General features: G+C 41.6%; 1 protein-coding gene across 4 annotated transcripts in view; it reads left to right on the forward strand.

Moving 5' to 3' along the window:
* The window catches only part of wac (WW domain containing adaptor with coiled-coil), a 108,089-nt gene that overhangs the window by 52,749 nt on the left and 27,591 nt on the right, over positions 1-27,749 (forward strand). For all 4 annotated transcript variants that reach the window (XM_033016249.1, XM_033016252.1, XM_033016260.1 and 1 more), the window contains 2 exons: positions 4,450-4,695; positions 24,141-24,263. In XM_033016249.1, the coding sequence (XP_032872140.1) occupies positions 4,450-4,695; positions 24,141-24,263 (369 nt within the window). The remainder of the gene's footprint in view (positions 1-4,449; positions 4,696-24,140; positions 24,264-27,749) is intronic.

Genomic DNA, 27,749 nt, shown 5'->3' on the forward strand with positions numbered 1-27,749 from the left:
TGTTGTTGGAGCACCATTCAGCCGGTTGTTTTGTCACTAAAGGATGTAGTTTCTCAACAGGGTTTTCAGCATCTTGTTAGTAAATCAGCAATGCATGGAACTTGACATCACTGTCATTACCATAATCACTCTACCTGTTACAGATGCATCCTCTTGAAAGCAGTTGTAGGACTGATCACTAGTCCCATATTCCCTCTGAGACCATACTTCATGTTATGTAAAACTATCATTGTGTTAAATGGGATTGATGTACCGCTGCTGGCAAATTCATGTAACTTGCACTTTATGTGCAAGTGACGAATAAAACTGATTGTGATTGAGATTGAACGGATTTGGCTGCTTAAAACAATTTGGCAGGTAAAACAAGGAACAACAGCAGCAACAGAAATTGATGTTTGTTCATGCCCTGCCATTCACTCAGTGTACAATTACTATTATTAAGCCATGGGATCAATCTTGATTCAATGAAGATTGCAGAAGGAACAGCACCAGGCATTCCCAAAGGTATCCTGGCAAAGTTGCAATATGTAGGCCAGATAAATGCGAACAGTGTGCAAAAGATTGAGCTAAGTGATCCTCCAACCAATGGATCAAATTAGAATCCTTAGGTCTGCCAGGTATGAACATGGTGGTGGACAGTTAATTAGCTGCAATGTTGGAGAACAATAGCATCCCAATCTTTGGTCCAATGTACATGTGCTTAAGACAGTGTTGAAGCATTTTCAACAATGTTCCGCCAGATATACCGAATGGAAGATCCATTTAGAAGTAAATAGCAGGACAGACAAAGGAGAGTCATTCGATGTTCACTTAGATTTTCTGAAAACCTTTGATAATGTGCCACACGTGAGGCTGCTAAGGAAGATGAGAGCCCATGGTATCAAAGGGCAGATACATGGATAGCAGGTTGGCTGGATGGCAGAAGACAAAGAGTGGCAATAAACGGGGCCTTTTCTGGTTGGTTGCCAGTGACAAGCGTAGTATGGCAGGGGTCGGCACTCGGGCCGCTACTATTCAAGTTGTATATTAATGATTTAGACGAGGGGATTGAAGGCATTGTGGCCAAGATTGCGGGTGATACGTAAATAGGTGGAGGGGCAGGTAGTGTAGTGAAAGCAGGGGATTCTGCAGAAGGACTTGGACAGGTTGGGAGAGTGGGCAAAGAAGTGGCAGATAGAATATAATGTCGCAAGGTGTGGAGTCATGCATTTTGTTAGTAGGAATAAAGGCGTAGACAATTTTTTAAATGGGGAGAGAATCCAGAAATCGGAGGTGCTAAAGGACGGGAGTGCTGGTGCAGGATTCCCAAAATGATAATCTGCAAGTCGATCCGGTAGTAAACAAAGTAAACTCAATGCTAGCATTTATTTTGAGAGAGCTTGTATACTAAAACAGGGATGTAATGCTGAGGCGCTGGTAAGGCTGCATTTGGAACATTGTGAGCAATTTTGGGCACCATATCTGAGGATGTGCTGGCTCTGGAGAGGGTCCAGAGGAGGTTTACAAGAATCATCACAAGTTTACCAATGATGAGCGTTTGTCGGCACTGGGCCTGTACTTGCTGGAGTTTAGAAGAATGAGGGGGGGCCTCATTGAAACATACAGAATAGTGAAAGGCTTGGATAGTGTGGATGTGGAGAGGATGTTTCGCCTTGTGGGAGAGTCCAGGAGTGGAGGTCATAGCCTCAGAATTAAAGAACGTTCTTTGAGGAAGGAGATGTGGAGAAATTTATTTCGTCAGAGGGTGGTAAATCTGTGGAATTCTTTGCCACAGAAGGCTGTGGAGGCCAAGCCATTGGATAAGGCACAGATAGATTCTTGATTAGTACAGGTGTCAGATTATGGGGAGCAGGCAGGAGAATGTGGTTGAGAGCGAGAGATAGATCAGCCCTGATTGAATGGCGGAGTAGACTTGATGGTCCGAATGGGCTAATTCTATTCCTATCACTTATGACATGACTATTTCTGCTTCCTTTAAGATTTTCAATGTTATAGGGTTTTTTCAGGCTACTTTAATTCACTCCATGTGATGTCAAGAAAGGGTTGAGATTATTGAATGGCAGTGGAAAAAAATTGCAATTCAACTATTTTCCACACAATCGGCCTATTCTCAATTATTGTTATTAAATGGCATTTTTCAATAACTCAAGCTCGGCATCGGTGAGATTTTGAGAGAACTTCTTGGTTCCAATCTCATCACAGCTTTTGTCCAAACGTCAACCAAAGACCTAAACTTCACAAGTAAGATGAAAGTGACCATTGGCATCTAGGTAGACGAAGTGCTGGAGAAACCCAGCGGGTGCGGCAGCATCTATGGAGCGAAGGAAATAGGCAATGTTTCGGCCCGAAACGTTGCCTATTTCCTTCGCTCCATAGATGCTGCCGCATCCACTGAGTTTCTCCAGCACTTTTGTCTACCTTCGATTTTCCAGCATCTGCAGTTCCTTCTTAAACATTGGCATCTAGATAATGTTTGACCATATGCTGGATTAAAGAGCCCAGGGAATTAGCAAGAGAACATGACAATGGTTGCATTGGTACCTTGTAGAAAGAACATAGATGAGGTTATCAGAGATCAATCATCTCAGCTTCAGGACATCACTGCAGGATTTTCTCATCCATGACCATCCTACATGCGCAAGAACAGGCAGTGAATGCAACGTAAGTGCCACGAAAGGAAGATCTCCATCAAGAGCGTATGTAACCACCCGACTTGATATTTGGCAGGTTCCCCACCATCGACATTGTCGAGGTCACAAATGACCTGAGGATCGAGTGGCCTGGGTAGACACAGTGTGATCTTATGAACAGGCAAGAAGTTGGGTGCCGACTGACAATTGACTCTGCTCTTAACTACTGAAAACTGTCCCATGAACTATAATATGCTTATTTTCTTGGAATAACTGCAGCAATACTCATGAAGCTCAGTGTCGTTTGTGACGAAACAGACTACTTCATTGATGCGTGTTCACGATCCTGACGTTATCTCCATCTCCAATGCTAGGACAAACTGAGCAAGTGTATGTAACGCCTATAAATTTGCCCGCAAATCTTGTGCCACATTGACTTGGAAATTGATTGCTCGTTCTTTATTGGTGGATTTAAATCCTGGAATGCCCCAGCAAATGCCGTTTGTACAAGTACCATTCTTAAAATCTATGGCAGTTCAAAAAAGTAGCATATGGCTCACCACCAATTTCACAAGCAGTAGGGATAGACAGTAAAATCTTGCCTTGCCAGCAATTATTGAATTCTAAGAAAATTGGGTTTAAAATTGTCTTCAGTGAAGCTGGATGAATCAGTTATTTGCTGCCATTTGAGAGATCACCTTGCCTCCTGTTCAATTATCTTGAGTTCCTCAGTGAGAATGCTTTTCATAGAATGTTCTTCAAAAAGTAATTTCTATGCAGGCAAGTTCCTCTGTCTCAGTAATTGGATAAATTCCATTTTGCGAGTTCAATGTGTTTATGATTGGCAGCTTAGCTTTTGAAAAATTAACTTTTTAGGTAGTGATTGATATTTACTTTGTATCAAGGGATATGGGGAGAAAGCAGGAACGAGGTACTGATTTTAGATGATCAGCCATGATCATATTGAATGGCGGTGCTGGCTCGAAGGGCCAAATGGCCTACGCCTGCACCTATTTTTCTATGTTTCAAAAGTTAATTTACTTGCACAGTAATAGTATTGAATTAACATTTTTTTCCCCTCTTACTAAACAGTTTTGAAATCATCAATTCTCACTTGGGTGAGTGGGGAAAATTTTGTATCTTGTTTTTTCTAAATTGCATTGCAGCAAAGAAAATACTTCAATTGGTTAAGAATTAAAATAACTGCAGTGCTGCCCTACGTATCTTACCTTCAGTTGATTTATTTTCGTGGGTGTTGGGAAACCTGTTTGTTTCTTATCTCTAATAATCTTCAGTGTATTCATTTGATCGTTGTTGGTGTGTATAACATTTGACTCCTTTCTGGGATTTAAGAATACTATTGCGTATTTTTAATTAATAGTTTGTATGTCACTGATTCTCCTGTGCTACACCAGTCAGTATTGCATCTTCTGATGAACCAGTTTAGAATAATACTTTTGCAGTTCAGATAGGATGGAATCAACAAAAAGAGAACCGTTCACCAGGACTTGGGGAGAACCTTTCAGTCATCCTGCAGTTGGACTGGTTAATGGAAGTTTTATTTAAATCTTCTACAAAACTCCTTTGCATGTTACATATTTGCTGACTTAACCTTGTTGTATACCATCCTAATTTGTATATCTTCCCAATTCATAGCCTCCGTTAAAGTAATTTTCAGAGAATACTGTATGGGAGCATGTGAATTATCATTATTTTGTAAAATATTAAAAACACAATTCGAAATTGCATGCTTTCCCTCTCGTTTTTCTTTAATTTCTGTATGTTACAACACTGACTTTTTCCCCTTCCCCTTCTCCAGAAACAACTTCAGTTGACAAGCCAACATCTCATTCATGTGCTACTCCTTCATCATCATCCTCTGGAATGACTCCAGCTTCTCAGACGCCATCGGCCACAACATCTACTGTTCCTGTTTCGCCCGTTCCTCAGTCACCTATTCCTCCTCTGCTTCAGGATCCAAATCTTTTGCGGCAACTACTTCCAGCTTTACAGGCCACTTTGCAACTTAACAATGCTAATGTGGATATGTCAAAAATAAATGAAGGTATGTGTTAGCTTTGAATAGCTTTTTAAAAAGCTTGGTATGGTAAACAACTTTAAACTTGAAAGTTAGATGTGACAATTTATGCGACAGAACATTTATAAGTCATAAAATTTACTGATAAACAAGGTGATTTATGTTTTGATGGATGTCATCCCACCACATTCCAATTCCGTAAGCAGACTTGCAGGCTTGTTTCTCTTGCCTTACTTATCCATGTATAGCCTCGTCCATGTTTTCCAATCCCTCCACAGCCAAGCCTCTTCAATTATCATAATATTTGCACTTTTTCTAATTCTGACCATTTGAGTGATCCACAAATTTAATTGATCTATGTACCTTGTTTCTGGAATTATCTCATCAAACCTCTCCATCTCTTCACCTTCCTCCTGCGAGGTGTTTATTACAACTGGTCGTAATCAATTTTATTTGCTATCTGCCCTTGTACCTCTATGGTTGGGTATTAAATGTCATTTGAAATCCTTGTGATTGCAGAAGTGATCACCTTTCTCAATGAGTATTTCTCAAAGGTTTCAAAGGATGTTTATTGTCACGTGTACCAATTAAGCTACAGTGATATGTGAATTGCCATACAGCCATATGGGGAAAAAAAGCACCAAGAAGCACAACAACATAAAAGTTAACATAAACATCCACCACAGCGGGTTCCCCTCATTCCTCACTGATGGAAGACACAAAAGTCCAAGCTTCTTCCTCTTTATTCTCCCGCTGTTGGGGCAGTTGAACAATCCGTCGGGGCGATCAAAGCTCACGCAGCCGGCAGTCAAAGCCCCCGTGTCGGGGTGGTCAAAGCCCCCGTGTCGGGGCGGTCGATGCCCCCGCGTTCGGGGCAGTCGAAACGCCCACGGCTTGGAGTTCCAGAAGTCGGTCTCTGACCAGAGATCGCGGACTCTGATGTTAAATCCCCAAGCACCCACGGTTGGAGCTCCAAGGTCGACCCTTGGCAAAGGGGTCGCGAGCCGCGGTGGAGCTCTCAGAAGTCGGCCTCCAGCAAAGGCCGCCAACTCCTCGATGTTAGGCCGCAATGCCGACGGAGATACGATACGGAAAATAATCGCATCTCCGTCGAGGTAAGAGATAATAGACAATAGTTGCAGGGGTAGGCCATTCGGCCCTTCGAGGCAGCACTGTCATTCAATGTGATCATGGCTGATCATCCACAATCAGTACCCCGTTCCTGCCTTCTCCCCATATCCCCTGACTCTGCTATCTTTAAGAGCCCTATCTAGCTCTCTCTTGAAAGTATCCAGAGAACCGGCCTCCACCGCCCTCTGAGGCAGAGAATTCCACAGACTCACCACTCTCTGTGTGGAAATGTAAGTGTGCAGATGACACAATCTGTTGGGCAAATAGGCTGAGGAATGTTTAGTGGAAGTTAATGCAGATGTGTACGAGGTGTTGCATTGTGGGATGTTAACCAGGCCTTGTTCTATGCCATATTACATGACTTGCTTCATACAGGATTGCAAGTGCATTGTTTCTTGAAGGTGGTTGCAGGTAGATAGGGTGGTCAAAAAGGTTTTTGTCACATTGGCAATCCAGAGTATTGAGTATAAAGGTTGGGAACTCATGTTGCAGTTGTATAAGACATTGTTGAGGCCCCATTTAGAGTATTGTGTACGGTTCTGGGCACCATGTTATAGGAAAGATGTTGTCAAGCTGGAGCAGGTACAGAGAAGATTTACGAGGATGGTGCCAGGACTAGTGGGTCTGAGCTACTGGGAGAGGTTGAGTAGGCTGAAACTCTATTCCTTGGAGGTGTATAAAATCATGGGAGGAATAGATGGGATAGATGTACAGAATCTCTTGCCCAGAGTTGGTGAATCGAGGACCAGAGGGCATGGGCTTAAGGTAAAGGGGAAACGATTTAATAGGAATCAGTGAAGTCACTTTTTCACACAAAGGATGGTGGGTGTGTGGCCAGAAGAAGTCGTTGAGGCTGGGACTATCCCAGCATTTAAGAAACAGGGATATGGGCCAAACGCAGGCAGGTGGGACTAGTGAAGCCGGGACATGTTGGTTGGTGTGGTCAAGGTGGGCCGATGGGCCTGTTTCCACGCTGTATTACTCTATGGCATTACTATGTCAGGAAATATAATTCAATTACAAGCTTAATAGTCAAGATAAGGCATGAATATTGAATTCACCCTCGTTACTCACTATTTTGAACTTTTAACACAAGGAACTGTTGATGTTGGTTTATAAACTGAAGACAATGTAATTTACCAGCTCATTCAGCATCTCTGATGAACATAAGTGAGGTTTTTGGGTCGGAACCCTTCTTCAGACTGATTGTGTGGAGGAGTGGGGGGGGGGGGGGTGTGAAGAAAGCTGAAAGAGGAGGGGCAGGACAAACTGTGTGTGGGGGGGGGGGTGGGGGGGTGCTTTGATGGACAGATGGGTGGACAAAGGCAAAAGATTAAAAGGCAGAGGGGGTGAGAGACGGATTGAGGAGTTGTGAATTGTGAAGGAGTCTAGCAGGAGGGGGAGAGCAGAAATATGTTGAATTCAACTGCTGAGGCTTCTTTGACAAAACTTCCCCACAATCTGCTGCTGAATGGGTCAAGTCCAGCAGCTGCTCTGCCCAAGACTGCAAAAGAAATTACAACGAGCTGCAGCCCAGTCCATATAAACCAGCTTCCCCGCCCGTCGGCTCTACCTCAGGAAAGTAGGCAACCTACACAAGGACTACTCGCACCCTTGTCATTCTCCCTTCTCCCTATCCTGTTGGACAGAAGATACGAAAGCTTGAAAGATGTATCACCAGATTCAAGGCGAGGTTCTTCCCTGCTTTTATCAAACTCTTGAATGGACCTCTCGTGCCAGGGTTGAATTTACTATTTTTTAAAAATCTACCCTGTTGCAGCAGTTGCACTTTTTTATCTGCTCTTTCTCCATAGCTGTAATACCATATTGTGCACTTTATTCTGTTCCTCTTTTTGCATTCCCTGATACACTCGTGTATGGTATGATTTGCCTGAAAGACGGGCAAAACCAAGATTTTGACTAAGTACACGTAACAATAATGAACCAATACCATTAGGTTTTCCATGAAAGAATCTTACCACATGGAAATTGAGGCAATTGGCCCTTCATGCATGTGTTAGTTTATTGCAAGAGCTTTTCAGATCCTTGTATGTTTATGGTTCTATTTGTTGGCTCTTTACCTTTTGAATTATTTTCCCACATACTTTCAAACATTATAACACAGGCCATAATAATTTGACCACTCCCCTGATTTTTTTTTTTCTCTCTAATTCCATTACGTTTTTACTTTAAGTTACCAACTCTTCTGTCGGTGAAAACATATTTAGCTAATTTGACAATGGGATATTTAAATGGCTCAAAGGTTCTTTATTAGTCACATACACCAATTGGTGTAGTGAAATGCGGATTGCCATTGCAGCACATAAAAAAGAATACAACATAACAATAATAAAGAAATTTAAACATAAAAAAACATCCCCCCGCAATGGTTCCCATTATGAGGGAAGGCGCAAAGTCCAGTCCCCATCCCCATGTCCACCCATAGTCGGGCCTATTAAGGCCTCCGCAGTCGATGTTCCAGACCCTTCTCGCCAGATGATGGTGCTCCGGCGTCGGGAGAATCCTCACAGTGGCATGGGTAACCTGGAACGGCCGCTTCCTTACCGGAGACCGCGGCTTCCGAAGCCGACAGGTCGCGCTGGATGGAGCTCCACCACTGGCGATCTCGGCGAGAGATCCTAGGCTCCCGATGTTAAAGTTCAGCGCTGCCGCCCGCGGCTGGCTGCTCCACGGACCGCAGCTCCACGATGTTTCATCGGCGGTCCAAGCATACCGGAGTTCCAGCGCGGCGACCCGGGCAAAGCATCGCCCGCTCCGCGATAGAGCTCCAGCACTGCCGCCGCCGAAGCCGAGGTTCTGGGCGGTCCCCTCAGGAAACGCCGCTCCAGGCCCGCTGGTAGGCCGTGAGGACGGGTCGAAGGTGCTGCTCGGAGAAAAGCCGCCTCTCCGACCAGGTAGGGACCCTGAAAAGCTGTTTTCCCCTTCACCCCCTCCCCACCCCCCACATAAAAAGACTAGTGCTCCAAAAACAAAACACTCAACTCACTAAAAATAAAAAATAAAAGAGGTGAAAAAATGGACATCTGCAGGCTGGGCAGCCATACCCATACAGGATGGCGCCCCCTAATGGAAGCTTTTATTCCAGATTTGTTACAGTGGCCATGATATTACTGATTGTGGTTTAATTAAATATCTGGTTCACTAATGTCCTTCCAAGAAGTAAATCTGCAGTCCTTGCCTGATCTGGCCTGTGTGACCAATAGATCGCCAGGCCTGTGATTTCTTAACTTCCCGATAATATCCCCAAGCAACCCATACATTTCAGGACAGTTTAGTTTAGTTGAGAGATACAGCGTTGAAACCGTCCCTTCGACCTGCCGAGTCCACACCAACCCTCAGTCACTCGTACACTAGTTTAGTTTGGAGATACAACACGGAAATAGGCTCTTTGGCCCATCGAGTCCGTGCTGACCAGTGATTTCCCCATACACTAGTTCTATCCTACACACTAGGGACAATTTACTGAAGGCAATTAACCTACCAACCTGCACGTCTTTGAAATGTGGGAGGACACTGGAGCACCCGGAGAAAGCCCATGTGCTCACAGGGGAACGTACAAGCTCTGTACAGACAGCGTCCATGGTCAGGATTGAGCCCAGGTCTCTGGTGCTGTAAGGCAGCAACTCTACCATTGTGCCACCCTTAGGGATGGGTAGTCAATGCTGGCATGCCAGAGATGCCTACATCTGTGCAATTAAATCAATTTTAACTAAAGTTTATGGCATAATCTGTTCTTCAGAGAGGGTAATCCCAATTTTGCCAATCTCTCAGGGTAAGTGAAACTGGTATTTTGATAAATTTATATTGCAGACACTCCAAAGCTTGACATCTTCCATTAAATTCTGTTGACTAGAAATCGACATGATATTCCAGCTGAAAGCTAATCCATAATTTACCACAATGTTAAGTATGTTCCTTTTTTTGTGCTCTTAGTTGGAAAAAGAACAGGATTCTGTACATTTTTAACGTTTCCTTATCTTATGTCACCTTCAAAGATGTGAATGTTTTTTCCCCTCAGTCCACTTGCAGATATGATGGAGAATGTGAACCTATCTGCATTATTTTTATCTCCCATCTTGCAATTTCACCTTTCTACCCAAAAACCTAGTCTGTCCCTTGAGATTTACCATATTTGCATGTTCTACTTGAGTTGCAGTTTTTAAAATTGTGCTGTTTGAATCTAAATTCATATAATTAACATGAGAAATAGGAGGAGATTTGATGCCATGCTTAGTTGATACAACAAAGTACATTATTTCCTGTACTTTGGGACAAGGTAGTCTGATTACAAAGTTCTCTCACTTCAGAATTTTATGATTTGTCCTGGAATTTTCAAAGGTTGATATATCATCATCTTTTTGTTATATTTCTTAAATCATCTAATGTTTAGACCAGTAAATATTTAACTTAAAATGGAAAAATGTGCATCACAACTGTTTGAAGCAATTGAGGAAATTGAATGAATGAATGAATGAATAAGTTTATTGGCCAAGTATGTACACATACAAAGAATTTGTCTTGGTGCTCCGCTCGCAAGTAACAACACGACATACAGTAAACCATTAAGAATAAAACATTAAAATTAAAATATTATAGTTTAATTATATCATTTATATAATTAAACATTATAGTTTAATGATATAATTTAATACATGCTGAACTCATTAGCAAACAATAAAACTATTGTAATACAATTTCATCAGACTCTTATATCTTGCTGTACAATTATGAATGATTGTTTTGTGTATTCTTAAAGTATTTACTGTGATGTGTTGGCTTGTTGCTGAAGTGGAAAGCACCATTGTTCACATAGTCATCATCCATACTGCTGTCGTAAGAGCTTCATCCATGTCTTGAATGCAAATTAATACATTGGTTGATCCCTTTGTATTGCAATGGAGTTGTCCATTAATGAGTTATTCAGAAGCAAATCTGATTTTCCAAAGCTGTAAAAAAAAATTGTTGTCAGGTGTGTTTGGTTCTTCATTCATTTGTGAATTAATCTGCTGGTAGTAATCACCATCCCTGTAATACTTCCCTTCAAAAAATAACAATATAGTTTGAGGGTTGATGTTTTAAAATTAGAAGTCTACAAAAATGTAATAACTGCTGCCAATCTTGTTATTTTTTTTATCAAACCTAAGATTTGTTATCAACGTCTTGGAAGAAGTTCATGGGTTGTCAATGTCTTGGAAGAAGTTCATGGGTTAAAAATGGGTGAAATCTCTGTATTGGATGATGCTATGTTAGCTTTGAATAGGTTACAAGATAAATCAATTCCCTTTACTAACAATGGGATTCTGGGATTCATCAGCAAAAGCTATAACAAGGTGTCTGATTCTTGACCCCCTTATGAAGTTCACTTTGCTGAGAAACACTGAGAAAATTATGCAGAAATACCTTTTTTGTCTAATGTTTCTAGCAATGTATAATGAGACTGAGCTGCTTGTCTCTCTGTTTTCAGAACGTTCCGTTGGCATAATGTGAATTGCTCGTTACATGCAGCCAGATCTGTTTCTTTGTTCTAGTATACTGTGACAAGTCATATGTGGATATTTGTTAAATAGGTGAATCTCAGCTGTTCTATGATGCGAATTCTGGAAATTTAGATTCTATCGAAATCTTGGAGTAGGGTGTGTTTATCAAGGTCAGCTTATGTAACTGTTTACAAAAAAAAATTGTGTTCATATATGCTAATTTTAAAATATCGTAGTGAAGAACTGACGAGGCACTTGCATGCCAGATTTGTTTGATTGGCTAACTTGGATTGCAAGGCAGAATATGTTTTGGAGCTTTGAGTCAGCAAGCATCACATTAAACTAAAAGCCAAGGCAGCTTAAGTTAAAGCTGACATCTGTTACATGTAACAGTTACTGGTAAACTTGTAAATGGTGGATGAACAACTTTGGTGTATTTTTCAAACCCTCACTTGCAGCTTCAGCAATAAGTTAATCTCTACTCCAATTTTGGCGTCTTATTACAAGTAATCTAATTTTGCTGAAAATGGCATTAACTTCCATTTACAAGAGAACATATACCAAAGCACTTCACTGGAGCAATTTATTAGAAGTGAGTACAATGCATTGGTACAACAATTATGTTAACATATTACATTCTCTGTACAACTTCCATTTTTTTTAGAGAGAAGTGAGAAAAGAGAGAAGAAAAAGAGGTTGTGGAAAGTGAAGAATAGACTAGTGAGCGTGAGTGAAAAACAGATAAAGAAAAAGTGGGAAAAAAAAGTAATAAGTGAAGAAGGAAAGCAGGAGGGAGATTATTCAGTCGCCACAAGGAGATGATTTTTTAAATATTCTAAATCATCTTTCACCCATACCTGAAACTTTTAGTTTTCATGATACTATGTCACCACATGGATCCAATAAATCAATAAATGGGGACCAACTCCTTAAGAATTGGTCTTGTTTGCCTATTAGGAGGAGTCTCATTTCTTCCAAATGTGCTGTGTCCTGCATATTACTAATCCACATTTTAAATGTTGGTATATTAGCATTTTTCCAAAATTTAAGTATAAGTTTTGTTGCTGTTATTAACCCATAATTGAAAAATGAGTTTTGGTGTGTATTTAATTTGTCCCCATCTCCACTTACCCCAAATATAATCGTTTCAGTATTAGGTTCCATTTTTGTCTTAAATAGCTTTGAGAATATATCAAATATGTCACACCAAAATTTATAACGTTTTGTACAAGAGACGAATGAGTGCGTAAAATTGGCATTCTGAGAAAGACATTTATCACAAATGGGAGAAATATTTGGATAAAATTTATTCAACCTAGTTTTGGAATAATATAATCTATGTAATATTTTAAATTGAATTAAATTATGTCTAGCGTTGATCGAACATTTATGTATACGTATCAAATATTTTTCCCGTGTTTCTTTTGAGATTTTTATCATTAATTCTGTGGTCCTCTTTTTAATGTAATACAGATACCAACTAATCTGCATGCATAACCATTTAAAAAAATCTGCTTGGTCTGAACAGTAAACAATATGATAAACCATAATATTGAAGGACAGACCAATACAAATTGCTTATCAAACATGACAAAACATGGACATGAAATAAAAGAATGTCATGCCAACTTCATATGATTGTAAATACTGTCAATTGACTAGTTATAAGATGTACTATCACATGGCTTTTATGATTTTGAATCTATCAAATCATTTCTCAGTCCCCTCTTAAGAGGATAATGGCAGATTCTACCCTCTCCACGGTGACAGTCCCTCATCCCTTGAACCATTCTTGTAAATCTCTGCATCCTTCTAAAGTAATTGATATGTTATAATATAGAACAGTACAGCGCTGGAGCAGGCCCTTTAACCTATAGCATCCATGCTGGACACGATGTCAAGTTAAACTAATCTCCCCAACCTACATATGATCCATTCCCTGCACATCCATATGCCTGTCCAAAAGCCTCTTGGATGCAACTGTTGTATGTGCCTCCACTAACGGCTTTGGAAATCTGTTCCAGGCATCCACCACTATTGTGTAAAAATAAAACTTGCCACATGTATCTCCTTTGCCTCAACTTAAAATTATGTCTCCCAGTCTTTCACATTTCAACCTGGGAAAAAGGTTCTGACTGTTTACCCTATCTATTCCTCTCATAATTTTATATACTTTTGTCAGGTCTGTCCCCGGCCTCTGACACTCCAGCGAAAACAATCCATATTCGTCCAACCTCTTCTAAAAGCTAATATCCTCTAATCTAGGGAACATTCTGGTAAATTATTTCTGCAGCGACCCAAAGCTTCTGTAATGGGGTGGACCAGAACTGCACGTACAACTCCAAATGCAGCCTGATGTGACCAAGCGTAGACTCGGCAATCATGTCACCAAACACTTGTATGTTTTCTATGGCACATCTGTAGACGTTGGTGATTGTTATGGGGGACATGCCAAGCTTCCTAAGCCTTCTAAAGAAGTAAAAGGTGTGCTTTCTTGGCCGTCGCTTCGATGTGGCTGGACGAGGACAAATTGCTGGTGATATTTATTCCTATGAACTTGAAGCTTTCAACCGTCTTTATTAGGGTATGTGTGCCACTTTGCTTCCTGAAGTCAAATCACAATCTCCTTAATCCTGCTGACATTGATTGTCTTGTTTGGAGATGAGTTTGGTTTTAATTATGGTTTGAAGTGAAGCTATAGTTAATTAATAGGATTCTGACTTCAGTGTCCTTGTTACCCAGATGTTCCAGAGATGAATGTAGAGCCAGGGCAATTGCATGTGTTGTGGACCTGTTGTGGCAGTAAGTAAAATTGGGTGAATCAGTATATGACCATCCTCTCAACAATTCATGATACCAGAGCCACCAGATGTGGTCATCAAGGCATAATACCTTGCTTCGACACTGGGCTGTTAGTGGTCTTAAAGCAGGTTGAAATCCCAAGTTGGAATTGGGGGAGATTAAAAATATTTAGTTTATTATTGTCACATGTACTGAGGTACAGTGAAAAACTTTTTGTTTGCATGCTATCCAGTTAAAGAAAAGCCTATACATGAATACAATCAGACGGTTAACAGTGCACAGATAAAGGTACAACATTTAGTGCAAGATAACATTGAGCACAACGTATCTGCACGATATAACATCACAAAAAATTGTCATCCAAAATGACAATAAATACTCCACTGGCATGTTTGGTGTGATCATTGAGCTTGTTGGGGAGAGATGTGTTGCCAGTAATTCTGCTGGACTTCGCTCCGTAGCCCATTATAGCATGCAAGTATTGCCCCCAATTGAAAGGTGTCTGTGTGGTAGTCTGGACTACATGCTTGATTGTCGGATTTTCTCTTGGCGTTCCTGTTGCTTTCAGAAGGTCATAAATAATTTGTTGCACGTCAGGATCACTTTTTATTTATCACTGTTTGGAAATAGTGGTCTCTCTCCCCAAATCCAAGTCTTCACTAATGTTATAGTCATTGGTGCTTACACTTGTGTAAGCTCATTTTTGATTTCCAAATTACCTGGTCCAAATCCCTCATCAAACAGGCCATTTAAAAAAAAAAATATTGTTGAAAGGTATTATTTGTGGCAAATATTTACCTTAAGCAGTATTTGCGAAGCATGGTATCAAACTGTTGCTCTTTTTGTAATATAGATACTTGTTTTAAGTGATCTTCAATTTGAATTGTATTAGATGCTTGTGGTAAATTGATCCACTGTGAAATAGGGAACAAAAAAAGTTAATCATGAACTTGAACGGGCGATGGATCTGTAGACAACTTAAATACTGTGTTTTCATGTATAGTATCAAAGATACATAGATACATAGAAAATAGGTGCAGGAGTAGGCCATTCGGCCCTTAGAGCCTGCACCGCCATTCAATATGATCATGGCTGATCATCCAACTCAGTATCCCGTACATGCCTTCTCTCCATACCCCCTGATCCCTTTAGCCACAAGGGCCACATCTAACTCCCTCTTAAATATAGCCAATGAACTGGCCTCAACTACCCTCTGTGGCAGAGAGTTCCAGAGATTCACCACTCTCTGTGTGAAAAAGTTTATTCTCATCTCGGTCCTAAAGGATTTCCCCCTTATCCTTAAGCTGTGACCCCTTGTCCTGGACTTCCCCAACATCGGGAACAATCTTCCTGCATCTAGCCTGTCCAACCCCATAAGAATTTTGTACGTTTCTATAAGATCCCCTCTCAATCTCCTAAATTCTAGCGAGTATAAGCCAAGTCTATCCAGTTTTTCTTCATATGAAAGTCCTGACATCCCAGGAATCAGTCTGGTGAACCTTCTCTGCACTCCCTCTATGGCTATAATGTCCTTCCTCAGATTTGGAGACCAAAACTGTACGCAATACTCCAGGTGTGGTCTCACCAAGACCCTGTACAACTGCAGTAGAACCACCCTGCTCCTATACTCAAATCCTTTTGCTATGAAAGCTAACATACCATTCGCTTTCTTCACTGCCTGCTGCACCTGCATGCCTACTTTCAATGACTGGTGTACCATGACACCCAGGTCTCGCTGCATCTCCCTTTTCCTAATCGGCCACCATTTAGATAATAGTCTGCTTTCCTGTTTTTGCCACCAAAGTGGATAACCTCACATTTATCCACATTATACTGCATCTGCCAAACATTTGCCCACTCACCCAGCCTATCCACCTTGCAGTCTCCTAGCATCCTCCTCACAGCTAACACTGCCCCCCAGCTTAGTGTCATCCGCAAACTTGGAGATGTTGCCTTCAATTCCCTCATCCAGATCATTAATATAAATTGTAAATAGCTGGGGTCCCAGCACTGAGCCTTGCGGTACCCCACTAGTCACTGCCTGCCATTGTGAAAAGGACCCGTTTACCCCTACTCTTTGCTTCCTGTTTGCCAGCCAGTTCTCTATCCACATCAATACTGAACCCCCAATACCGTGTGCTTTAAGTTTGTATACTAATCTCTTATGTGGGACCCTGTCGAAAGCCTTCTGAAAGTCCAGATACAACACATCCACTGGTTCTCCCCTATCCACTCTACTAGTTATATCCTTGAAAAATTCTATAAGATTCGTCAGACATGATTTACCTTTCGTAAATCCATGCTGACTTTGTCCAATGATTTCACCACTTTCCAAATGTGCTGCTCTCCCATCTTTAATAACTGACTCTAGCAGTTTCCCCACTGCCGATGTTAGACTAACTGGTCTGTAATTCCCCGTTTTCTCTCTCCCTCCCTTCTTAAAAAGTGGGGTTACGTTTGCTACCCTCCAATCCTCAGGAACTACTCCAGAATCTAAAGAGTTTTGAAAAATTATCACTAATGCATCCACTATTTCTGGAGCTACTTCCTTAAGTACTCTGGGATGCAGCCTATCTGGCCCTGGTGATTTATCGGCCTTTAATCCATTCAATTTACCCAACACCACTTCCCGACTAACCTGGATTTCACTCAGTTTCTCTATCTCCTTTGACCCGCGGTCCCCTGCTATTTCCGGCAGATTATTTATGTCTTCCTTAGTGAAGACGGAACCAAAGTAGTTTTTCAATTGGTCCGCCATATCCTTGTTCCCCATGATCAACTCACCTGTTTCTGACTGCAAGGGACCTACATTTGTTTTAACTAATCTCTTTCTCTTCACATATCTATAAAAACTTTTGCAGTCAGTTTTTATGTTCCCTGCCAGTTTTCTTTCATAATCTATTTTCCCTTTCCTAATTAAGCCCTTTGTCCTCCTCTGCTGGTCTCTGAATTTCTCCCAGTCCTCTGGTATGCTGCTTTTTCTGGCTAATTTGTACGCATCATCTTTTGCTTTGATACCATCCCTGATTTCCCTTGTTATCCACGAATGCACTACCTTCCCTGATTTATTCTTTTGCCAAACTGGGATGAACAATGTTTGTAGTTCATCCATGCAGTCTTTAAATACCTTCCATTGCATATCCACCGTCAACCCTTTTAGAACTAATTGCCAGTCAATCTTGGCCAATTCACGTCTCATACCCTCAAAGTTACCTTTCTTTAAGTTCAGAACCGTTGTTTCTGAATTACCAATGTCACTCTACATCCTAATGAAGAACTCAACCATATTATGGTCATTCTTGCCCAAGGGGGCACGCACAACAAGACTGCTAACTAACCCTTCCTCATTACTCAATACCCAGTCTAGAATAGCCTGCTCTCTCGTTGGTTCCTCTACATGTTGGTTTAGATTACTATCCTGCATACATTCCAAGAAATCCCCTTTCTCAGCACTCCTGCCAATTTGATTCACCCAATCTATATGTAGATTGAAGTCACCCATTATAACTGTTTTGCCTTTGTTGCACGCATTTCTAATTTCCTGTTTGATGCCATCCCCAACTTCACTACTACTGCTAGGTGGCCTGTACACAACACCCACCAGCGTTTTCTGCCCCTTAGTGTTTCGCAGTTCTACCCATACCGATTCCACATCCTCCAAGCTAATGTCCTTCCTTTCCACTGCGTTAATCTCCTCTCTAACCAGCAACGCTACTTCCACCACCTTTTCCTTTCTCTCTATCCCTCCTGAATATTGAATATCCCTGGATGTTCAGCTCCCAGCCTTGGTCACCCTGGAGCCATGTCTCCGTGATCCCGACTATATCATAATCATTAATAGCTATCTGCACGTTCAACTCATCCACCTTATTACGAATGCTCCTTGCATTGAGACACAAAGCCTTCAGGCTTGTTTTTACAACGCTCTTACCCCTTATACAATTATGTTGAAAAGTGGCCCTTTTTGATTTTTGCCCTGGATTTGTCTGCCTGCCACTTTTACTTTTCACCTTGCTACCTATTGCTTCCGCCCGCATTTTACACCCCTCTGTTTCTCTGCTCACCCATTTAAGAACCCCACCACCTCTTATTCTCTGTTTATTATTGTTTTCTTCTTTCTACCCTACATGTTGGGTCTGAATACTTTCCTTCTCTGCCTCCTGCCTCACACACTGTCTAATAGCTTTCTCTATTTGAGTCCCTCCCCCCAGATGACTGTGGTTGTGGTGGTGAAGTGTATTCCTAAACAGTAATTAATGCAAGAAGTTGTAAAGTGTCAGACGATCCATGGAAAGTGCTGTGAAGTATTTCCTTTCCATGGAAAAATTGCCATTTCTGTTTGTATGCATGGTCTGGATCAAAGAAATAAATATAATCCATAGTTACACTGGTATCTTGATGAGCTTGCAGAATGTGATCCTAGGAATGAGAGTACTAATGGAATAAGCAGTAAAAGGGGTTATTATTGTAGTCTTTATGAAAAGATGTAAGCTTGGGACCTGTCAAACCTCCCCACTCCTGTGTGATGTGGTGCCTTCATTTTTGTGTAATTCCAGCTATGAGTTGTGCAAGGTTTGGAGGGATGAGCTGCCTGTAAGGGCTGCGTAACTGATGCTGTTGCTTAGTTCTGACAGTTGTAGAATTGTGATGCATAGGAATAGGCCCTTCATACTGACCTTGTCCCATCTACACTCACCCATTTGCCTGCAAGTTTCAATGCCTTGAATATTTAAGTGTCTAAATATTTCTTAAACATAGTGATCAGTCTCTACCAGATTTTCAGGCAGGAGTTCCAGAGATCAATCAGATAAAAACAAAGCTTTCTCCATAAATTTCGATTAATATTCCTCCTCACTTACAAACCTAATCTATCTTCTTGATACCCCTGACCATGGGAAAATTATTCTCTCCATTTATCACTCATGTCATTTGTTGTCATATGCACAAATATGGTGATGTACAGTGAAAATCTTGCCTGCAACAGATAGCACACAAGAACATAAATCTTCCAAGGCAGCAAAAAAAAGTACTGCAAAAAAGACATTAGTTCATAATTTTCATGTCAATGGTAGTGCAAGAGGTGGGCCTAGTGTTCCGTTGTTGGGGTAGGATTAGGGTTTTGCGAGTCCGTTCGAAAACTGAATAATTGTCGGGAAGTAGCTCTTCCTGAACCTGGTAGCGTGGGAGTTCAGGCTTCCATACCCTCCTACCTGACAGAAGCAGCGTGTCGTAAGAGCACCATAGCCAGATGGTGGGTATCCTTGATAGTAGACGCTGCCTTCTTGAGGCAGCATCTCGTGTAGATGGGATGGAGTGAGCTGTGCCTGTGATGGACTGGTCTGAGACCACTACTCTCTGCAGTCTCTTGGAGTTCCTGAATATTAGAATTGTTATACCAGGGTATGGTGCAACCAGTCAGGATCCTTTACAGTGCCTCTGTAGAGGTTTGTTAGAATATTTGGTGACATGCTGAATCTCTTTAAACTTCTAAAAAAGTTGAGGTATTTGTGTGCCTTCTTCATGATTACATCTGTGGTGGGTTCAGGGCAGGTATCTGAGATATTATTGCCCAGGAATCTGAAGTTGCTTCCTCTCTCCACTGCCGACCCAGAAATATTATAAACCTCTATAAAAGCACCCCTGATCTGCTACTGCGATGGGGAAATCAAACCCAGCCCGTCCAATTTCTCCCCATAATTAAAGTCCTCCAGTTTGGGCTGCGCCCTTGTCAACCTGTGTCGGAAGGAACTACAGATGCTGGTTTATACCGAAGATAGACACAAAATGCTGGAGAAACTCAGCAGTTCAGGCAGCATCTCTGAAGAAGGGATCTGGTACATATGCCAGATGATGAGTGAGACTATAGATATGGGTGGCTTGTCAATGCATGTCCCCATCCGTGGCCCATGCTTGCCATGCCAGCCACGGTTCAGCTCAGACCCCAACATCTCTTGTAAGCAGCTACATTGATGATCCCTTCTCTGGCAAATAACTTCTGAGTAATTCAATGCTGTCAATGCTGAGGGTGTACTAATAAAGAGCAGCCATTTGCACCAAGTTCCTGGCATAGTAATAAGTGGCAAGAAGGAGGACAGGGATTTGTGCAACTTTCCTTGCACTGAAGCACAGAGCACTACAGATATCTTTTTTAAACGACAGTAAAACTTCAATGATCTTGCATACTTAATTAAGACTGGTGGTACCTGATAGACAGATCTGCTGGATTATAGGATATTACTCCAATTATTAATACAATAAATTTTCAATTCATTTATTTTTATGTTACATGGTACTATAATGTTTCTAGTGAACCCACTTACATTGAAGTAGCACATGAAATAAGGCCGTAATGAGTTTAATGGTAGAGTGGGTAGTTAATGCAGTTTAAAGGGAGGGGACTGGGATCTCATGAGCTTCAAGGGAACGCTGAGATTTGCGCCTTGTTGAACTTCTGGCACCATAACTTTCTCAATCAAATAGAACATAAATACTTCATACAACCTCATAATAATAATAATATATCTTTTATTGTCATTGCACGTCAGTGCAACGAGATTTAGTATGCAGCTCCACTGATGTACAAGAAAGGTAAATAAATACAATACATAAATAAACAAGCTGAATTGATTGACGTGACCATCTGAGGGAGACTGTCCAAAGGGGGTGGGTGGGGGGCACTCATTAGGGCCGGTTCAGAGCCGCTATAGCTCTTGGGATAAAATGTAGAGCAATATGTTCACAAACTGTCTTGAAATCTGCTGACCTTGGATTTTAGCAGTTAGTATGACAGTTGCACAGCGTTTAACTAGTTCAATTCAGAAATGATGACTTTTTCTGAGATTTTTCTCAACTGTTACATAGAAACATAGAAAATAGGTGCAGGAGGAGGCCATTCGGCCCTTCGAGCCAGCACCGCCATTCATTGTGATCATGGCTGATCGTCCCCAATCAATCACCCCTGCCTGTCTTCTCCCCATATCCCTTGATTCCACTAGCCCCTCGAGCTCTATCTAACTCTCAAATCCATCCAGTGATTTGGTATCCACTGCCCTCTGTGTCAGGGAATTCCACAAATTCACAACTCTCTGGGTGACATTTTTGTTCTCACCTCTGTCTTAAATGGCCCCCCTCTATTTTAAGACTGTGGCCCCTGGTTCTGGACTCGCCCAACATTGGGAACATTTTTCCTGCATCTAGCTTGTCCAGTCCTTTTATAATTTTATATGCTTCTGTAAGATACCCCCTCATCCTTCTAAACTCCAGTGAATGCAAGCCTAGTATTTTCAATCTTTCCTCATATGACAGTCCCGCCATCCCAGGGATCAATCTCGTGAACCTATGTTGCACTGCCTCAATCACAAGGATGCCCTTCCTCAAATTAGGAAACTAAAGCTGTACACAATACCCCAGATGTGGTCTTACCAGAGCCCTATACAACTGTAGAAGAACCTCTTTACTCCTATACTGAAATCCTCTTGTTATGAAGGCCAACATTCCATTGGCTTTCTTCACTGCCTGCTGTACCTGCACGCCAACTTTCAGTGAGTGGTGTACAAGGACACCCAGGTCTCGCTGTACCTCCCCCTTGTTTTTGCCACCACATTTATCTATATTATACTGCATCTGCCCACTCACTCAACCTGTCCAGGTCACCCTGCAACCTCCTAACATCCTCTTCACAGATCACACTGCCACCCAGCTTTGTGTCATCCGCAAACTTGCTGGTGTTGCTCCTAATTCCCTCTTCCAAATCATTAATATATATGGTAAACAGTTGTGGCCCCAACACCGAGCGTTGCGGCACTCCACTCGCCACTGCCTGCCATTCTGAAAAGGACCCATTCACTCCTACTCTTTGTTTCCTGTCAGCCAACCAATTTTCTATCCATGTCAACACCCTACCCCCAATACCATATGCTCTAATTTTAGTCACCATTCTCCCGTGCGGGACCTTATCAATGGCTTACTGAAAGTCGATATACACTACATCCACTGGCTCCCCTTCATCCATTTTACTTGTCAAATCCTCAAAAATTCCAGAAGATTAGTCAAGCATGATTTCCCTTTCATAAATCCATGCTGACTTGGACTAACCCTTTTACTGCTATCCAATTGCCCCATTATTACCTCTTTAATAATTGACTCCATCATCTATCTCACCACCAAAGTCCAGCTAACTGGTCTGTAATTCCCCGTTTTCTCTCTCGCTCCTTTCTTGAAAAGTGGGATAACATTAACTATCCTCCAGTCCACAGGAACTGATCCTGAATCTATTGAACATTGGAAAATGATCACCAATGTGTCCACTATTTCTAGAGCCACCTCCCTGAGGACCCTGGGATGCAGACCATCAGGCCCAGGGGATTTATCATCCTTCAGTCCCATTAGCCTACCCAATACTATTTCCCGCCAAATTAAAATTTCTTTCAGTTCCTCTACCCCCTTAGATCCTCTGACCTCCAGTACATCTGGGAGATTGTTTGTGTCTTTCTTAGTGAAGACAGATCCGAAGTACCTGTTCAACTCTTCTGCCATTTCCTTGTTACCCATAATAATTTCACCCATGTCTGCCTTCAAGGGACCCACATTTGACTTTGCTATTCTTTTTCCCTTAACATATCTAAAGAAGCTTTTACTGTCCTCCCTTATATTCCTGACTTCCCCTCGTACTTCATCTTTTCAGCCCGTATTGCCCGTTTTGTTTCCTTCTGTTGTCCTATGAAAGCTTTCCAATCCTCTGGCTTCCGGCTACTCTTTGATGTGTTATACATCTTTTCTTTTAGTTTTATTCTATCCCTAACTTCTCTTGTCAGCCACGGTTGCCTCCTAGAATCTTTCTTCCTTTTTGGAATGAATGATCCTGTGTCTTCCGGTTTATGCCCAGAAATTCCTGCCATTGCTGTTCCACCGTCATTCCTGCTAGGATCCCTTTCCAGTCTTCCTTGGCCAGCTCCTCTCTCATGCCTTCGTAGTCCCCTTTGTTCAACTGCACCACTGACGCTTCCGATTTAACCTTCTCCTTCTCAAATTGCAGATTAAAACTAATCATATTATGATCACTACCTCCAAGCGGTTCCTTTACGTCGAGTTCTCTTATCAAATCTGGTTCATTGGATAACACTAAATCCAGAATTGCCTTTTCTATGGTCGGCTCCATTACAAACTTGTTTGCAAGCTTCAAATAATGCACCAGCCATTGTAATGCTGCATTGAGTTGTGTTTGTAACTTTATAGTTGTTTGGAACAAACGACTCAGTTTACTTGCAGTACTTAAGAGCTTTAAGATGCTAAGAACGTACAATTTTCAGTGGAGAACCATACAGCGGGGTTCCTGCAAATTAAAAAAAAATGTGCACATGTTCAGATTTGGCATGAATATGTTATTAAGTTTCAGAAAAGTGCACACAGCCTTTATATTTTAAGAGGATAAACAAGCAAAGAATTCTTGACAGCTATCTTTCTTAATGAATCTTGATTGTCAGACAATATCTTATCTATTTGATGTATTTTTTTCAAAGTTGTTCCAGATGGTTTTGTTGATTGTTTCTATTATTATGAAGCTGTGACTTGACAGGGAAATAGCACCATGTAACTTATCTTTTTTTTTTGTGGCCTTCAACTGGACCCGTTACCCCATTTCTACGACCCAAAACGCTCAACGTTTCCTTCCACAAAAGCTGCCTGATCTGCTGAGTTTCTTTAGCATATTTTCTCAACTCCAACATCTGCAGACATTGTGTCTTGAGTTTTTACATTATTTCTCTGTCTGCCTTTTCACTTTGTTAGTTGATTGCTTTTCTTTGGGATGGTGGAGTTGTATTTCGAATTACTTCTGTGCCTCAAGCAATAATCATAACGTGGCTTAAACTGGATTTTTGTATTGGGACGAGATTGATCGTTTGCTGAAGTTATTGGGTTGAAGCCCAAGAAATCATAATATGGTTGAAGAAATTTAATTTTACTTAACCTACTATACTTATTTTAAGTGTTACTATTGCAAAGCATAATTTTAAGAAAGCACTTTTTAATTTTGTCTTCCAGTCCTTACAGCTGCTGTCACACAAGCTTCCTTGCAATCGATGCTTCATAAGCTCCTAACGTCTGGACCATCAGCTTTAAGCATTACAACTCTCCTTTCCCAAGCTGCACAGTTGTCTTCTCAAGGTAAGATTCAAAAAAGGTCTGTTGCCATTATTTAGTAGTTAAGAATGCATTGCCAAACTGCCACTGCCACTGCACTGCCAAGATGGAATGAAAATATTTTGAATCCATCACTTATGTTGTTTTGTATTGGTTATTTTGGAAACTCTGATTTTTGCATTTTGCAAAATGATTTCCTAATTGGAAAAACGGTCCTTTTCCTACATGTATCAGTAATTGGACCATTTAACATCAGCGATACAATAACTAAATGAATCTCCAGGTGCTGCATTTAATTTTTGCTTTCCTCGTCAAGTATGAGGCTGAACTGTTTTACCATAATCTGTCGAGACATCAAAACTTGAGATCTTTATTATCTTCCTTTGGACAAATTTGTATATGTTGGCCTATTTTCTTTGCAGATATTTCTATAGACGATCATTCCCTATCCCTACCTAAAAGGTGACCAGAATGTAAAGTAGAAGAAAAATAGAGGCACCAAATATGTGACAAGTCACATCTACCCAATACCACAGAATATTTTGCATGCTATCCAGTCAAACCGTACTATCTATCCATGAGTACACTACAACAAGTAGTGCAAAGAGAAAAATATTGGAGTGCACACTAGAGTGGTAAGGCCTTAAAGCAATACAACTTCAGAAAAAATGTTCAAGGCCCATCATGAGGGAGGTTGGAAGATGGAAACTGCTCCTCAGCATATTCAGAAGACATCCCAGAAAAGACCATTCATTCTCTATCTCCTCTGGCAGCTCTTCCCTTATACCCACCCCATCTGAGTGAAAAAGTTGCTCTTTAGGTCTGTGTTATGTCTTGCCCGTCTCACCTTAATCATGTGACCTTGTTTTTGAGATTCCCTACCCTGGGTAAAAGACCTGTGCATTTCACCCTATCTATAACCCTCATCATTTTATACACTTCTCCAAGATAATTTCTTGACCTCCTGCACGCCAACGAATAAAGTCATACCTGCCCAATCTTCTGCACTCTACGTCCTGTCCAACCTTTCCCTATAGCAGAGCCCCTCAAGCCTGGCAACATCCTTGTAAATCTGGGCTCTTTCCATCGTAATAGCGTCCTTCCAATGGCAGCTTGAACATAACTGAACACGTTACTCTTAATGTTGTGTACAACCGTAATATAATACAAGCACTATACTCAAAACCTCATTGATGAAGCACAGGTACCAAAAGCCTTCTTGATCACCTGTGACGTCACCTTGATGGAACTTTGCAACTGTACTTCCAGATCGCTTTTAGTTTAGTTTAGAGATATAGTGCGGAAACAGGCCCTTCGGCCCACTGGGTCCGCACCGACCAACGGTCCCCGCACATCCTATACCCACTAGGGACAATTTTTTTAAACATTTACCATGCCAATTAACCTACAAACCTGCACATCTTTGGACTGTGGGAGGAAACCGGAGAAAACGGACGCAGTTCACGGGGAGAAGGTACAAACTCTGTTTGTATGTTCTCACCCACCAGGGCTTCAGCTGTGAAGGTCCTATCCTGGTAAACCAAAAGACAAGATATTCATGTTGCATATTAATAATTTGGACGAGGGGATTGAAGACTTTGTGGCAAAGTTTGCGGATGACACGAAAATAGGGGGGGGGGGGGCACTGTAGAGAAAGCAGGGACTCTGCAGAAGGACTTGGACAGGCTGGGAGAGTGGGCAGAGAAGTGGCAGGTGGAATATAGTGTAGCAAAGTGTATAGTCATGCATTTTGGTAGTCGGAATAAAGGCGTAGACTATTTTCTAAATGGGGAGAGAATCTAGAAATTGGAGGTGCAAATGGATTTAGACCAAATTCCAAAAAGGTTAATCTGAAAGTTGAATCGATAGTAAAGAAAGCAAACTCAATGCTAGCATTTATTTCAAGAGGACTTGTATACAAAAACAGGGATGTAATGTTGAGGCTCTAAGGTGCTGGTAAGGCTGCATTTGGAATATTGTGAGCAATTTTGGACACTATATCTGTGGAAGGATGTGCTGGCTCTGGAGAGGGTCCAGAGGAGGTTTACAAGAATGATCCCAGGAATTAGTAGGTTAACCTGCGATGAATGTTTGTTGGCACTGGGCCTGTACTCGCTAGATTTTAGAAGAATGAGGGGGGACCTCATTGAAACATTCAGAATAGTGAAAGGCGTGGATAGAATGGATGTGGAGAAGATATTTCCAATTGTGGCCGAGTCTATCACTAGAGGTCATGGCCTTAGAATTAAAGGACGTTCTTTTAGGAAGGAGAAGAGGAGACATTTATTTTGTCAGAGGGTGGTGAATCTGTGGAATTCTTTATGCCACAGAAGGCTGTGGACACCATGTCAGTGGATATTTTTAAGGCAGTGATATATTCTTGATTGGTACAGGTGTCAGAGGTTATGGGGAGAAGACAGGAGAATGGGGTTAGGAGGGCGAGATAGATCAGCCATGATTGACTGGCAGAGTAGACTTGATGGGCCAAATGGCCTAATTCTACTCCTATTCCTTATGAACTTGCACATTTGCAGTAAATTCCATAATTCCTCAGCTGTAATTTTTTTTATAACCATCTTAACAATACCACCTACTTTAATGTAATCTGCAGAGTTACCAATCATGCCTTGTACATTCTCATCCAAATCGTTGGTATAAACCATAGACAGCAATGGGCCTAACCCTGATCCCTGAGGCACGCCACTCACGTCAGGCATCCAGTCCGAGAAACTCCCTTTCACCACCACACCTGCTTGAAGCATGAAGCCAATTCTGTATCCAATTTGCTGGGTCACCCTGGACCCTATGCAATCTAAACTTCCAGAGCAGCCTACCATGCGGAACCTCATAGAAGACGTAGTTGAACCTCATATAGACAATGTCTATGGATTTGCCGCCTTTATCCTTTTTGGTTACCTCTTCAAAAACATCAATCAATCATTCGTACGACATGATCTCCAACTTACAAAACTGTGCTGAATATCCCTAATCGGCCCCTGCCTAACCATATGCAGAGCTGCCATGTAGGACGGATTTTCTGTATTTTGTACAGAAATGCGGTAAGAATACGGATATACGATTTTGCTTTGTTAAATACGGACTGTTTAAAAATCGGCCCGATTTCCTGTTTCATCTTGCTGCTTAAAAAATGCAAGGATATAAAAAGTCATACTGTACCTCTAAAAATTATAGCAGATTAAATCTATTAGTATTTTAAATTTCAAGATCTGGATGATTATTTTTGTGAGCTTTGATCTGCCTGTCCCGCTCCAGGTTTAAACAGCGCTGTCAGTTTAGCGCGTGGGAATTTCAACGAAGAGCTGTCGGCGACAGCTCTATGGGTTCTAAATATAGCGCTACCGGCTGGAGCGCTATGCGCCTTACACATAGCGCTCTGGCCACAGTGCTCTGGGTCACAGACTGTTTGGGGAAGGAGGGAGAGTGGGAGGGAGGGAATAAGAGGGAGGAAGAAAAAAAGGAAGGAGAGACGGAGGGAAAGACGGAGGGGGA

The sequence above is a fragment of the Amblyraja radiata genome, chromosome 2 (genome assembly GCF_010909765.2).
Source record: "Amblyraja radiata isolate CabotCenter1 chromosome 2, sAmbRad1.1.pri, whole genome shotgun sequence".
In the NCBI taxonomy this organism is placed as follows: domain Eukaryota; kingdom Metazoa; phylum Chordata; class Chondrichthyes; order Rajiformes; family Rajidae; genus Amblyraja; species Amblyraja radiata.